This window comes from Rhinoderma darwinii, chromosome 4 (genome assembly GCF_050947455.1).
Source record: "Rhinoderma darwinii isolate aRhiDar2 chromosome 4, aRhiDar2.hap1, whole genome shotgun sequence".
Taxonomy (NCBI): domain Eukaryota; kingdom Metazoa; phylum Chordata; class Amphibia; order Anura; family Rhinodermatidae; genus Rhinoderma; species Rhinoderma darwinii.
Window position 1 is genome coordinate 33,512,079 of NC_134690.1, and position 17,035 is coordinate 33,529,113.

The 17,035-nt window shown below is 47.2% G+C and overlaps 1 protein-coding gene across 1 annotated transcript in view; it reads right to left on the minus strand.

Moving 5' to 3' along the window:
• The window catches only part of LOC142760384 (uncharacterized), a 49,706-nt gene extending 45,403 nt beyond the window's left edge, over positions 1-4,303 (minus strand). The window contains exons 1-3 of the mRNA XM_075863568.1: positions 4,275-4,303; positions 3,725-3,763; positions 321-371 (exon numbers count right to left, since the gene is read on the minus strand). Of these exons, the coding sequence (XP_075719683.1) occupies positions 321-371; positions 3,725-3,763; positions 4,275-4,303 (119 nt within the window). The remainder of the gene's footprint in view (positions 1-320; positions 372-3,724; positions 3,764-4,274) is intronic.
• Positions 4,304-17,035: the final 12,732 nt, after the last annotated feature.

Consider the following 17,035-nt stretch of genomic DNA (forward strand, 5'->3'; position numbering starts at 1 on the left):
ACTGAATAATACCACCATACAGTTACTGAATAATACCACCATACAGTGACTGAATAATACCACCATACAGTGACTGAATAATACCACCGTACAGTGACTAAATAATACCACCATAGAGTGACTTAATAATACCACCATGCAGTGACTGAATAATACCACCATGTAGTGACTGAATAATACCACCATGCTGGATCTATTGCACTAAGAATACCAGTGGTGCCCTGCAGACGCCATTGACTTTTAATGGGTCAGCTGGGCTCCGCCGAAGTGTCCGTCATTTTGACAGGAAAAATATAATCCTTTTTGTTCTACAGACTTACGGTATTCCCTCAATGGTAATCCAAAAAGGATCATCTCCAAATTCTGATGGCCTGGAAGAGAAAATACAAATCCAGTTAGAATAACAAAACTGAAACCTACCAAAAAAATCATCTACATATTTGGCAAGGATGTGGTGTCCGAGGCACAGTTATCTCTACCCACAGCCCGACCTGCAAGAAGCCTGTGAGGAAAGAGATGTGAGTGCTCAGTCTGTCTGTTGTTTGTGCCTCCATTTGTCTGTGAGTCTGAGTGTTTGTGTGTGTATAAATTCCAGTATGTGGGTATGTGTGTCTTTGTTTGTGTGAGTGTGTGTGTGTGTGTGTGTGTGTGTGTCTGAGTGCCTATATATGTATCTGTATAGTGGCGTAGCTATAGATATCGCATCGGTCGCAGCTGCGACCGGGCCCCCAAGCCTGTGGAGCCCGCAGGGCCCCGTTGCCACCCAGTTCTGACCGCTCTTCCAACTGTATTTGCGAACTCAGGACGCAAATACAGTTCAGTGCAATGCTGGAGTCCTGCTCCAGTATTCACTGTGCCGCGAGCGGCTCGGCGCAGGCAGGCGCGATGTAGTGAGTCACTCACAGCACAGACCGGAGGAGAAGGATTCTCCACCCATCGTGGGAATGGGGATAGGTAAGTAATTTTGTTTTTTTCTATTAGGTATGTACATATGGGGGCATTATACTGGGTATGGGAGGGGGGCTCATATGGTAGCTGCTGAGGGGGCATCATACTATATGGGGGGCATTATACTGTATGGAACAGCTATGGGGGCATTATAATATATGGGGCAGCTATATGGGGCATTATACTGTATAGGACAGCTGAGGGGGCATTATACTGTATGGGGGGCATTATACTATATGGGACTTCTAAGGGGGCATTATAATGTATGGGGGGCATTATACTGTATAGGACAGCTAAAGGTGTCATTTTACTGTATGTGGGCATTATTTTGTATGCGGCAGCTATAGAGGGCATTATACTGTATGGGGAGCATTATACTGTGTGGGGCAGCTATAGGATGCATTATACTGTATGGGGGCATTGTACTGTATAGGACAGCTAAGGGGGGCATTATACTGTGTGGGGCATTATACTGTATAGGACAGCTAAGGGGGGCATTATACTGTATGGGGGCATTATACCTTATAGGACAGCTAAGGGGGGCATTATACTGTATGTGGCAGCTATGGAGGGCATTCTACTGTATGGGGAGCATTATACTGTATGGGGCAGCTATAGGGGGCATTATACTGTATGGGGGCATTATACTGTATGTGGCAGTAATGGAGGGCATAATACTGTATGGGGGCATTATACTGTATAGGACAGCTAAGGGGGGAATTATACTGTATGGGGCATTATATTGTATGGGACAGCTATGGGGGCATTATACTGTACTGTGCATATATAGGGGGCATTACACTGTATAGGGCATTATACTGTATGTGGCAGCTATGTAGGGCACTATAGTGTATGGGGGAATTATACTGAATGGGGCAGCTATAGGGGGCATTATACCGTATGAGGGCAATATACTGTACGGAGCAGCTATAGGGGGCATTATACTGTATGGGGGCATTATACTGTATGTGGCAGAAATGGAGGGCATTATACTGTATGGGGGCATTATACTGTATAGGACAGCTAAGTAGGCATTTTACTATATGGAGGGCATTATACTGTATTGGATAGCTATTGGGGGCATTATACTGTATGGGGCAGCTATAAGGGGGCTTAAAATACTGTATGGGGGCAATATACTGTATGTGGCAGCTATGGTGGGCATTATACTGTATGGGGGCACTATACTGTATGGGGGCATTATACTGTATGGGACAGCTATGGGGGCTTTATACTGTATGTGGCAGCAATGGGGGGCATGATACTGTATGGGACAGCTATGGGGCATTATACTATATTGGACATTATAGTGCATGGGGCAGCTATGGGTGTCATTATACTGTATGGGGGCATTATACTGTATGTGGCGGCAATAGGGGGCTTTATACTGTATAGGGCATTATATTGTATGGAGTGCATTATACTCTATGGGGGGGCATTACATTGTATGGGGCAGCTATGGGTCGCAATACTGTATAGGACAGCTAAGGGGGGCATGATACTGTGGAGGCAGCTATGGGGAGCATTATACTGTATGTGGCAGCTATGGGGCATTACACTGTGTGGGCAGCTATGGGGGCATTATGCTGTGTGTGGGCAGTTATGGGGGCATTATACCGTGTGGGGACAGCTATGGGGCATTATACTGTGGGGTCAGCTATGGGAGGCATTATACTGTGGAGGCATTCATGGGGTCTGTCGTGCAAGGCGGCTGGGTAAGGTGTGCGCAGGGGTCTGGTGCTGTTAGGAAGGAGTAGGGGGTCCAAGCTGAATTTTTGCTCCAGGGCCCTTTAGCTACGCCCCTGTATCTGTAAGTGTATATATTTCTGTGTGTGCATCTACTACATTATCTGTGTTCAGAGTTATGACTGTGTGTTATCTGTGGTGTTACATAGGACTGCAGGTGATATCTACTACATTATCTGTAATCAGAGAGTTATCACTGTGTGTTATCTGTGGTGTTACATAGGACTGCAGGTGACATCTACTACATTATCTGTACTAAGAGTTATCACAGTGTGTTATCTGTGGTGTTACATAGGACTGCAGGTGACACTACTACATTATCTGTACTCAGAAAGTTATCACTGTGTTATCTGTGGTGTTACATAGGACTGCATGTAACATCTACATTATCTGTATTTTTGTCAATCATTTTTGATTTGATTCAAGATTTTCTTATTTTTAGGAGTAATTAAGGAATTACTGTGCATGCAATTCCCATATCCCCAAAAAAATACCAGGACACAATTCTTTACATTAGAGTTATCCAATAATATATATTGATTATCAGGATTGTCCCTCAGCTGCTACGTGTGATCATGCTCACTTATAAAAGGCACAATGCTGATAATCATCATATATATATATATTTGGCTCAGAGAATAAGAAGAGCAACTATGAGTGCAGAGGAACGCCAGGAACAACGAGAAACCACTTCCCAAAACAAGGCGTTAAGAAGGCAAAACCCTGAAGTAAGACGACCCTGTAATGAAGAACGTCGTTCTCAAAGAGCACAATTATAAATACTTATCATTCCTTTTACTAGCAAACCCGTGTAACGAGCTTTCTATACTAGTATAATATGTCTCTCCTAGATAAACACACTTAAATAGTGGAATCTATATATATATATATTCCCATAGATGATACCGTATTATCGTCCTTTATGTAGACATATTAGCACTCACCCCGGGATTACTCATATATCATCTACATGGAAGATTCCTATATCCAACACTAGAGAAATAGGCTCATTATTCAATAAGATAATTACCAGAAATACACCTCCGTCTCCTCAACTTTCTTCCTCCAACTGTTTAAGAAATAAAAAAAAATAACAATATTACACATAATTGTTCTTGAAAGGAATATAAAATATACTATTGTTCTCTGTTATAATATACGAAACAGTCGATACAAGGAGGAGGAGTTTCTCATAGCAACCAATCAGATTGCAGCTTTTATATATGGTATATTTTCCCTGGGCTTTGATTGCCTGATGGGAAAACGTGAGTGGTGATGTCAAAAGGGATCCTACATAAAAACAGGGTTGTGTCTAGAACATTTTTTCATAAAGCCTCCACACCCCAGGAGGCAAAAGCATTTTTCATTACTATCAATGCCTACTGCTTTCTGTGACTGAATAATACCCCCATACAGTGAATACCACCATACACTAACTGAATAATACCCCCACATCACCATACAGTTATGTCATTACAGTTTGATTCGTGGAGCCCCAAACTTTAAAACTACCACCAATCGAGGGACATCGGCTCTATCAAGTACAGCCGTCCTTATCAGGAACGTTGCATATGGTTTACTGTTTACTCAGGCACAGGGGCTCGTCCATATGATCTACTGTGCCTGGTACTACAGCTCAAGGCATCTCCTTCCTGTAAGGCATAGCCATACTCATATGTACAGGGCCGTTTCTGTGCAGATTAGACCCCGGTCAGACCCACACAGATCAAATATTCTAAGAATAGGGGATCGAATGTTAAATTCCAGGTAGTGAAGGGGTAACTTCCTTTGTGGTCTAGGGTATTAACCCCTTGCCGCAGCACAACGTAATAGCACGTCGTGGGGCTGAAGGTGATGTATCGAGGGGGCTCACGCGCTGAGCCCACTCCATATGCTGTGGGTATCAGCTGTGTATTACAGTTGACACCCAGTACTAACGGCCAGGAACAGCGATCGCAATGTTCCTGGCCGTGTAAACCGTCAAATGCTGTGGTAAAAAAAAAAGTTTAAAGAGAGGGAGCGGCCCCGTCCGACACCTCGTCTTCCTCCCACAACGCGATCGTAGGGTGCTGATGGTTGTAATGGCAGCCCAGGGCCCTAATAAAGGCCCCGAGGTCTGCTTTCACTCTGCCTCTGTTAAAGGGAATGTGACGCTAGAAAAAAATGTTGTTTTTTTTTAGTTAAACAATTAGTGTATAGGTGATTAAACATTGTTCTAATTTTTTTTAATTTTTTTCACGAGTCAGGAAATATTATAAATTAGATTCTAATTTATAATATTTCCCAGAGGTGGTCACTAGATGGAGCAATTCCCAAAATTGCAGCATTGCATGTGGTAAAGCAACCACATTGCTTTATGCTGCAAAATTTGAGAAAACTCACTCGCTCTAGTGAGCTCTCAGAATCCCCCCTCCTTTATCCTGGCTAGTGCCGGGAGAAACGAGGGGATTGAACGGTCAAACCTCCTACACTGTGTGTCGCCATTTTTTGAGCTAACACACAGTGTAGTAGGTTTACATACACTAGTAAACACACAGTAAAACACTTACATACACAGCATTATACTGTGTGGGGCAGCTATAGGATGCATTATACTGTATGGGGGCATTGTACTGTATAGGACAGCTAAGGGGGGCATTATACTGTGTGGGGCATTATACTGTATAGGACAGCTAAGGGGGCATTATACTGTATGGGGGCATTATACTGTATAGGACAGCTAAGGGGGGCATTATACTGTATGTGGCAGCTATGGGGGCTTTATACTGTATGTGGCAGCAATGGGGGGCATGATACTGTATGGGACAGCTATGGGGCATTATACTATATTGGACATTATAGTGCATGGGGCAGCTATGGGTGTCATTATACTGTATGGTGGCATTATACTGTATGTGGCGGCAATAGGGGGCATTATACTGTATGGGGCATTATATTGTATGGAGTGCATTATACTCTATGGGGGCATTATATTGTATGGGGCAGCTATGGGTCGCAATATACTGTGGGGGCAGCCATGGGGGGTATGATACTGTGGAGGCAGCTATGGGGAGCATTATACTGTGTGGTGGCATCTATGGGGCATTACACTGTGTGGGCAGCTATGGGGGCATTATGCTGTGTGTGGGCAACCCTGTCGTGTGAATTCCGCCTAACTGAATAATACCTCCATACAGTGACTGAATAATACCACCATAGAGTGACTGAATAATACCACCATTCAGTGACTGAATAATACCACCATACAGTGACTGAATAATACAGTGACTAAATAATACCTCCATACAGTGACTAAATAATACCTCCATACAGTGACTGAATAATACCTCCATACAGTGACTAAATAATACCTCCATACAGTGACTGAATAATAACACCATACAGTGACTGAATAATAGCTCCAAACAGTAAATGAATAATAACTCCATACAGTAACTGAATAATACCTCCATACAGTGACTGAATAATACCACCATAGAGTGACTGAATAATACCACCATTCAGTGACTGAATAATACCACCATACAGTGACTGAATAATACAGTGACTAAATAATACCTCCATACAGTGACTAAATAATACCACCATACAGTGACTAAATAATACCACCATACAGTTACTGAATAATACCACCATACACTGACTGAATAATACCACCATACAGTGACTGAATAATACCACCATACAGTGACTGAATAATACCACCGTACAGTGACTAAATAATACCACCATAGAGTGACTTAATAATACCACCATAGAGTGACTGAATAATACCACCGTACAGTGACTAAATAATACCACCATAGAGTGACTTAATAATACCACCATGCAGTGACTGAATAATACCACCATACAGTGACTGAATAATACCACCATACAGTGACTATATAATACTACCGTACAGTGACTAAATAATACCACCATAGAGTGACTTAATAATACCACCATACAGTGACTGAATAATACCACCATGTAGTGACTGAATAATACCACCATGCTGGATCTATTGCACTAAGAATACCAGTGGTGCCCTGCAGACGCCATTGACTTTTAATGGGTCAGCTGGGCTCCGCCGAAGTGTCCGTCATTTTGACAGGAAAAATATAATCCTTTTTGTTCTACAGACTTACGGTATTTCCTCATGGGTAATCCAAAAAGGATCATCTCCATATCCTGATGGCCTGGAAGAGAAAATACAAATCCAGTTAGAATAACAAAACTGAAACCTACCAAAAAAATCATCTATCATATTTGGCAAGGATGTGGTGTCCGAGGCACAGTTAGCTCTGCCCATAGCCCGACCTGCAAGAAGCCTGTGAGGAAGGAGATGTGAGTGCTCAGTCTGTCTGTTGTTTGTGCCTCCATTTGTTTGTGAGTCTGAGTGTTTGTGTGTGTATAAATTCCTGTATGTGGGTATGTGTCTCTTTGTGTGTCTTTGTGTGTGTGTGTGTGTGTGTGTGTGTGTGCGTGCGTGCGTGTGTGCGTGCGTGCGTGTGTGTGTGTCTAAGTGCCTATATATGTATCTGTATAGTGGCGTAGCTATAGAGATCGCATCGGTCGCAGCTGCGACCGGGCCCCCAAGCCTGTGGAGCCCGCAGGGCCCCGTTGCCACCCAGTGCTGACCGCTCTTCCAACTGTATTTGCGTCCTCAGGACGCAAATACAGTTCAGTGCAATGCTGGAGTCCTGCTCCAGTATTCACTGTGCCACGAGCGGCTCGGCGCAGGCAGGCGCGATGTAGTGAGTCACTCACAGCACAGACCGGAGGAGAAGGATTCTCCACCCATCGTGGGAATGGGGATAGGTAAGTAATTATGTTATTATTTTTCTATTAGGTATGTACATATGGGGGCATTATACTGGGTATGGGAGGGGGGCTCATATGGTAGCTGCTGAGGGGGCATCATACTATATGGGGGGCATTATACTGTATGGAACAGCTATGGGGGCATTATAATCTATGGGGCAGCTATATGGGGCATTATACTGTATGGGGGCATTATACTGTATAGGACAGCTGAGGATGCATTATACTGTATGGGGGGCATTATACTGTATGGGACTTCTAAGGGGGCATTATAATGTATAGGGAGCATTATACTGTATAGGACAGCTAAAGGTGGCATTTTACTGTATGTGGGCATTATTTTGTATGTGGCAGCTATAGAGGGCATTATACTGTATGGGGAGCATTATACTGTGTGGGGCAGCTATAGGATGCATTATACTGTATGGGGGCATTGTACTGTATAGGACAGCTAAGGGGGGCATTATACTGTGTGGGGCATTATACTGTATAGGACAGCTAAAGGGGGCATTATACTGTATGGGGGCATTATACTGTATAGGACAGCTAAGGGGGGCATTATACTGTATGTGACAGCTATGGAGGGCATTTTACTGTATAGGGAGCATTATACTGTATGGGGCAGCTATAGGGGGCATTATACTGTATGGGGGCATTATACTGTATGTAGCAGTAATGGAGGGCATAATAATGTATGGGGGCATTATACTGTATAGGACAGCTAAGGGGGGAATTATACTGTATGGGGCATTATATTGTATGGGACAGCTATGGGGGGCATTATACTGTACTGTGCAGATATAGGGGGCATTATACTGTATAGGGCATTATACTGTATGTGGCAGCTATGTAGGGCACTATAGTGTATGGGGGAATTATACTGAATGGGGCAGCTATAGGGGGCATTATACCGTATGGGGGCAGTATACTGTACGGAGCAGCTATAGGGGGCATTATACTGTATAGAGGCATTATACTGTATGTGGCAGCAATGGAGGGCATTATACTGTATGGGGGCATTATACTGTATAGGACAGCTAAGGGGGCATTTTACTATATGGAGGGCATTATACTGTATGGGATAGCTATTGGGGGCATTATACTGTATGGGGCAGCTAAAAGGGGGCTTAAAATACTGTATGGGGGCAATATACTGTATGTGGCAGCTATGGTGGGCATTATACTGTATGGGGGCACTATACTGTATGGGGGCATTATACTGTATTGGACAGCTATGGGGGCTTTATACTATATGTGGCAGCAATGGGGGGCATGATACTGTATGGGACAGCTATGGGGCATTATACTATATTGGACATTATAGTGCATGGGGCAGCTATGGGTGTCATTATACTGTATGGGGGCATTATACTGTATGTGGCGGCAATAGGGGGCATTATACTGTATGGGGCATTATATTGTATTGAGTGCATTATATTCTATGGGGGCATTATATTGTATGAGACAGCTATGGGTCGCAATATACTGTGGGGGCAGCCATGGGGGGTATGATACTGTGGAGGCAGCTATGGGGGGCATTATACTGAGTGGTGGCATCTATGGGGCATTACACTGTGTGGGCAGCTATGGGGGCATTATGCTGTGTGTGGGCAGATAGGGGGGCATTATACCGTGTAGGGGCAGCTATGGGGCATTATACTGTGGGGTCAGCTATGGGAGGCATTATACTGTGGAGGCATTCATGGGGTCTGTCGTGCAAGGCGGCTGGGTAAGGTGTGCATGCAGTAATTGAATAATACCACCATATAGTAACTGAATAATACCACAATACACTGACTGAATAATACCTCCATACAGTGACTATATAATACTACCATGCAGTAACTGAATAATATCTCCATACAGTGACTGAATAATACCTCCATACAGTGACTAAATAATACCACCATACAGTGACTAAATAATACCACCATACAGTGACTGAATAATACCACCATACAGTAACTGAATAATACCACCATACACTGACTGAATAATACCTCCATACAGTGACTATATAATACTACCATGCAGTAACTGAATAATACCACCATTCACTGACTGAATAATACCTCCATACAGTGACTAAATAATACCACCATACAGTGACTAAATAATACCACCATACAGTGACTGAATAATACCACCATACAGTAACTGAGTAATACCACCATACACTGACTGAATAATAGCTGCAGACACTGACAGAATAATACCACCATACACTAAGGCCTCATTCACACGACAGGGTCCGAGTGTCGGCCGGGAAAATCGGCCGTTTTTGGCCGATTTTCCCGGCCGGTTTGGATCCGGTTTGCATCCGTCCCGGGCCGAGTTGCCGTTTTTACCGGCCGATTTGGACCCGATTTGCATCCGTTTTTTTCCCTGTCCGTTTTAAAATCGGATGAATTTCATTTACATTTTTTGCCACACACAGCCCTTTGTAGATAATGCCACAGCCCCCCTGGTAGGTAATGCCACACAGCCCCCTGTTGGTGATGCCACACAGCCCCCTGTTGGTGATGCCACACAGCCCCCTGTTGGTGATGCCACACAGCCCACTGTTGGTGATGCCACACAGCCCTCTGTAGGTGATGCCACACAGCCCCCTGTAGGTGATGCCACCAAGTCCCCTGTAGGTGATGACACCAAGTCCCCTGTAGGTGATGACACCAAGTCCCATGTAGGTGATGCTACCAAGTCCCCTGTAGGTGATGCCACCCAGCCCCCTGTAGGTGATGCCACCCAGCCCCCTGTAGGTGATGCCACCCAGCCCCCTGTAGGTGATGCCACACAGCCACCTGTAGGCGATGCCACACAGCCACCTGTAGGCGATGCCACCCTGCCCCCTGTAGGCGATGCCACACAGCCCCCTGCAGGCGATGCCACACAGCCCCTTGCAGGCGAAGCCACCCTGCCCCCTGTAGGTGATGCCACCCAGCCCCCTGTAGGCGATGCCACCCAGCCCCCTGCAGGCGATGCCACCCTGTATCCTGTAGGCGATGCCACCCTGCCCCCTGTAGGCGATGCCACCCTGCCCCCTGTAGGCGATGCCACCCAGCCCCCTGTAGGCGATGCCACCCAGCCCCCTGTAGGTGATGCCACCCAGCCCCCTGTAGGTGATGCCACCCAGCCCCCTGTAGGTGGTGCCACCAAGCCCCCTGTAGGTGGTGCCACCAAGCCCCCTGTAGGTGATGCCACCAAGTCCCCTGTAGGTGATGCCACCAAGTCCCCTGTAGGTGATGCCACACAGCCCCCTGTAGGTTGCACCCATTCCCCCCTTCCAGGAGAAGTCACTGACTTCAATGTCCAAATATGGACAGTGGAGTCACTGACTTCTCCTGGAGAGGAATTCCCTGCCACCGGTCGGGAATTCCGCTTCAGAAGTGAGTGACGTCACTGTCCATATATGGACAGTGTAGTCACTCACTTCTCCTGTAGCGGAATCCCCGGCCATAGAGTCGGGGATTCCGCTGCAGAAGTGAGTGACATCGCTGTGTCCATATATGGACAGTGTAGTCACTCACTTCTCCTGTAGCGGAATCCCCGGCCATAGAGTCGGGGATTCCGCTGCAGAAGTGAGTGACATCGCTGTGTTCATATATGGACAGTGTAGTCACTCACTTCTCCTGTAGCGGAATCCCCGGCCATAGAGTCGGGGATTCAGCTGCAGAAGTGAGTGACATCGCTGTGTCCATATATGGACAGTGTAGTCACTTACTTCTCCTGTAGCGGCATCCCCGGCCATAGAGTCGTGGATTCCGCTGCAGAAGTGAGTGACATCGCTGTGTCCATATATGGACAGTGTAGTCACTTACTTCTCCTGTAGCTGCATCCCCGGCCATAGAGTCGGGGATTCCGCTGCAGAAGTGAGTGACTTCGCTGTGTCCATATATGGACAGTGTAGTCACGCACTTCTCCTGTAGCGGAATCCCCAATCCCCTGCCCTACAGGGAGCAAAAAAAGACCCTCCTCCTCCTCACATGCACTCTGCACTGTGAGGAGGAGGAGAGAGAGTGCGCGAGCGACGGTAGACCCGGCCATCACTCAGGACATATTCCGGTGATGGCCGTGTATTACCTGGCCCCATAGACTTCTATAGGAGCCGGGCGGCCGGGTATCCGGCCGAAAATAGGGCTTGTCCCATTTTTTCACGGCTGGTTTTCCCGGCCGTCAAAAAATTGGTCGTGTGAATAGCCCCATTAGGGGTGTATTGTTCCTAATGCAGCCGGGTGCCGGCCGATTTATGAACGGCCGGCACCCGGCCGGGAAATCCTGTCGTGTGAATTCCGCCTAACTGAATAATACCTCCATACCGTGACTGAATAATACCACCATACAGTAACTGAGTAATACCACCATACACTGACTGAATAATAGCTGCAGACACTGACAGAATAATACCACCATACACTAAGGCCTCATTCACACGACAGGGTCCGAGTGTCGGCCGGGAAAATCGGCCGTTTTTGGCCGATTTTCCCGGCCGGTTTGGATCCGGTTTGCATCCGTTCCGGGCCGAGTTGCCGTTTTTACCGGCCGATTTGGACCCGATTTGCATCCGTTTTTTTCCCTGTCCGTTTTAAAATCGGATGAATTTCATTTACATTTTTTGCCACACACAGCCCTTTGTAGATAATGCCACAGCCCCCCTGGTAGGTAATGCCACACAGCCCCCTGTTGGTGATGCCACACAGCCCCCTGTTGGTGATGCCACACAGCCCCCTGTTGGTGATGCCACACAGCCCACTGTTGGTGATGCCACACAGCCCTCTGTAGGTGATGCCACACAGCCCCCTGTAGGTGATGCCACCAAGTCCCCTGTAGGTGATGACACCAAGTCCCCTGTAGGTGATGACACCAAGTCCCATGTAGGTGATGCTACCAAGTCCCCTGTAGGTGATGCCACCCAGCCCCCTGTAGGTGATGCCACCCAGCCCCCTGTAGGTGATGCCACCCAGCCCCCTGTAGGTGATGCCACACAGCCACCTGTAGGCGATGCCACACAGCCACCTGTAGGCGATGCCACCCTGCCCCCTGTAGGCGATGCCACACAGCCCCCTGCAGGCGATGCCACACAGCCCCTTGCAGGCGAAGCCACCCTGCCCCCTGTAGGCGATGCCACCCTGCCCCCTGTAGGTGATGCCACCCAGCCCCCTGTAGGCGATGCCACCCAGCCCCCTGCAGGCGATGCCACCCTGTATCCTGTAGGCGATGCCACCCTGCCCCCTGTAGGCGATGCCACCCTGCCCCCTGTAGGCGATGCCACCCAGCCCCCTGTAGGCGATGCCACCCAGCCCCCTGTAGGTGATGCCACCCAGCCCCCTGTAGGTGATGCCACCCAGCCCCCTGTAGGTGGTGCCACCAAGCCCCCTGTAGGTGGTGCCACCAAGCCCCCTGTAGGTGATGCCACCAAGTCCCCTGTAGGTGATGCCACCAAGTCCCCTGTAGGTGATGCCACACAGCCCCCTGTAGGTTGCACCCATTCCCCCCTTCCAGGAGAAGTCACTGACTTCAATGTCCAAATATGGACAGTGGAGTCACTGACTTCTCCTGGAGAGGAATTCCCTGCCACCGGTCGGGAATTCCGCTTCAGAAGTGAGTGACGTCACTGTCCATATATGGACAGTGTAGTCACTCACTTCTCCTGTAGCGGAATCCCCGGCCATAGAGTCGGGGATTCCGCTGCAGAAGTGAGTGACATCGCTGTGTCCATATATGGACAGTGTAGTCACTCACTTCTCCTGTAGCGGAATCCCCGGCCATAGAGTCGGGGATTCCGCTGCAGAAGTGAGTGACATCGCTGTGTTCATATATGGACAGTGTAGTCACTCACTTCTCCTGTAGCGGAATCCCCGGCCATAGAGTCGGGGATTCAGCTGCAGAAGTGAGTGACATCGCTGTGTCCATATATGGACAGTGTAGTCACTTACTTCTCCTGTAGCGGCATCCCCGGCCATAGAGTCGTGGATTCCGCTGCAGAAGTGAGTGACATCGCTGTGTCCATATATGGACAGTGTAGTCACTTACTTCTCCTGTAGCTGCATCCCCGGCCATAGAGTCGGGGATTCCGCTGCAGAAGTGAGTGACTTCGCTGTGTCCATATATGGACAGTGTAGTCACGCACTTCTCCTGTAGCGGAATCCCCAATCCCCTGCCCTACAGGGAGCAAAAAAAGACCCTCCTCCTCCTCACATGCACTCTGCACTGTGAGGAGGAGGAGAGAGAGTGCGCGAGCGACGGTAGACCCGGCCATCACTCAGGACATATTCCGGTGATGGCCGTGTATTACCTGGCCCCATAGACTTCTATGGGAGCCGGGCGGCCGGGTATCCGGCCGAAAATAGGGCTTGTCCCATTTTTTGACGGCTGGTTTTCCCGGCCGTCAAAAAATTGGTCGTGTGAATAGCCCCATTAGGGGTGTATTGTTCCTAATGCAGCCGGGTGCCGGCCGATTTATGAACGGCCGGCACCCGGCCGGGAAATCCTGTCGTGTGAATTCCGCCTAACTGAATAATACCTCCATACCGTGACTGAATAATACCACCATAGAGTGACTGAATAATACCACCATTCAGTGACTGAATAATACCACCATACAGTGACTGAATAATACAACCATACAGTGACTAAATAATACCTCCATACAGTGACTAAATAATACCTCCATACAGTGACTTAATAATACCACCATACACTGACTGAATAATACCACCATACAGTGACTGTATAGTAGCTCCATACAGTCAATGAATAATACCTCCATACAGTCAATGAATAATACCTCCATACAGTATTTCAATAATACCTCCATACAGTGACTGAATACCACCATTCACTGACTGAATAATACCACCATACAGTGACTAAATAATACCACCATACAGTGACTGAATAATACCACCATACAGTGACTGAATAATACCACCGTACAGTGACTAAATAATACCACCATAGAGTGACTTAATAATACCACCATGCAGTGACTGAATAATACCACCATGTAGTGACTGAATAATACCACCATGCTGGATCTATTGCACTAAGAATACCAGTGGTGCCCTGCAGACGCCATTGACTTTTAATGGGTCAGCTGGGCTCCGCCGAAGTGTCCGTCATTTTGACAGGAAAAATATAATCCTTTTTGTTCTACAGACTTACGGTATTTCCTCAATGGTAATCCAAAAAGGATCATCTCCATATTCTGATGGCCTGGAAGAGAAAATACAAATCCAGTTAGAATAACAAAACTGAAACCTACCAAAAAAATCATCTATCATATTTGGCAAGGATGTGGTGTCCGAGGCACAGTTAGCTTTGCCCACAGCCCGACCTGCAAGAAGCCTGTGAGGAAGGAGATGTGAGTGCTCAGTCTGTCTGTTGTTTGTACCTCCATTTGTCTGTGAGTCTGAGTGTTTGTGTGTGTATAAATTCCAGTATGTGGGTATGTATGTCTTTGTGTGTGTGTGTGTGTGTGTGCGTGTGCGTGTGCGTGTGTGTGTGTGTGTGTGTGTCTAAGTGCCTATATATGTATCTGTATAGAGGCGTAGCTATAGAGATCGCATCGGTCGCAGCTGCGACCGGGCCCCAAAGCCTGTGGAGCCCGTAGGGCCCCGTTGGCACCCAGTGCTGACCGCTCTTCCAACTGTATTTGCGTCCTCAGGACGCAAATACAGTTCAATGCAATGCTGGAGTCCTGCTCCAGTATTCACTGTGCCGCGAGCGGCTCGGCGCAGGCAGGCGCGATGTAGTGAGTCACTCACAGCACAGACCGGAGGAGAAGGATTCTCCACCCATCATGGGAATGGGGATAGGTAAATAATTATGTTTTTTTCTATTAGGTATGTACATATGGGGGCATTATACTGGGTATGGGAGGGGGGCTCATATGGTAGCTGCTGAGGGGGCATCATACTATATGGGGGGCATTATACCGTATGGAACAGCTATGGGGGCATTATAATCTATGGGGCAGCTATATGGGGCATTATACTGTATAGGACAGCTGAGGGGGCATTATACTGCATGGGGGGCATTAGACTTTATGGGACTTCTAAGGGGGTATTATAATGTATGGGGGGCATTATACTGTATAGGACAGCTAAAGGTGGCATTTTACTGTATGTGGGCATTATTTTGTATGTGGCAGCTATAGAGGGGCATTATACTGTATGGGGAGCATTATACTGTATAGGACAGCTAAGGGGGGCATTATACTGTATGGGGGCATTGTACTGTATAGGACAGCTAAGGGGGGCATTATACTGTGTGGGGCATTATACTGTATAGGACAGCTATGGGGGGCATTATACTGTATGGGGGCATTATACTGTATAGGACAGCTAAGGGGGCATTATACTGTATGTGGCAGCTATGGAGGGCATTCTACTGTATGGGGAGCATTATACTGTATGGGGCAGCTATAGGGGGCATTATACTGTATGGGGCATTATACTGTATGTGGCAGTAATGGAGGGCATAATACCTGTATGGGGGCATTATACTGTATAGGACAGGTAAGGGGGGAATTATACTGTATGGGGCATTATATTGTATGGGATAGCTATGGGGGCATTATACTGTACTGTGCAGATATAGGGGCATTATACTGTATAGGGCATTATGCTGTATGTGGCAGCTATGTAGGGCACTATAGTGTATGGGGGAATTATACTGAATGGGGCAGCTATAGGGGGCATTATACCGTATGGGGGCAATATACTGTACGGAGCAGCTATAGGGGACATTATACTGTATGGGGACATTATACTGTATGTGGCAGAAATGGAGGGCATTATACTGTATGGGGGCATTATACTGTATAGGACAGCTAAGGGGGCATTTTACTATATGGAGGGCATTATACTGTATGGGATAGCTATTGGGGGCATTATACTGTATGGGGCAGCTATAAGGGGGCTTAAAATACTGTATGGGGGCAATATACTGTATGTGGCAGCTATGGTGGGCATTATACTGTATGGGGGCACTATACTGTATGGGGGCATTATACTGTATGGGACAGCTATGGGGGCTTTATACTGTATGTGGCAGCAATGGGGGGCATGATACTGTATGGGACAGCTATGGGGCATTATACCATATTGGACATTATAGTGCATGGGGCAGCTATGGGTGTCATTATACTGTATGGGGGCATTATACTGTATGTGGCGGCAATAGGGGACATTATACTGTATAGGGCATTATATTGTATAGAGTGCAGTATACTCTATGGGGGGCATTATATTGTATGGGGCAGCTATGGGTCGCAATACACTGTGGGGGCAGCCATGGGGGGGCATGATACTGTGGAGGCAGCTATGGGCAACATTATACTGTGTGGTGGCATCTATGGGGCATTACACTGTGTGGGCAGCTATGGGGCATTATGCTGTGTGTGGGCAGTTATGGGGGCATTATACCGTGTGGGGACAGCTATGGGGCATTATACTGTGGGGTCAGCTATGGGAGGCATTATACTGTGGAGGCATTCATGGGGTCTGTCGTGCAAGGCGGCTGGGTAAGGAGTGCG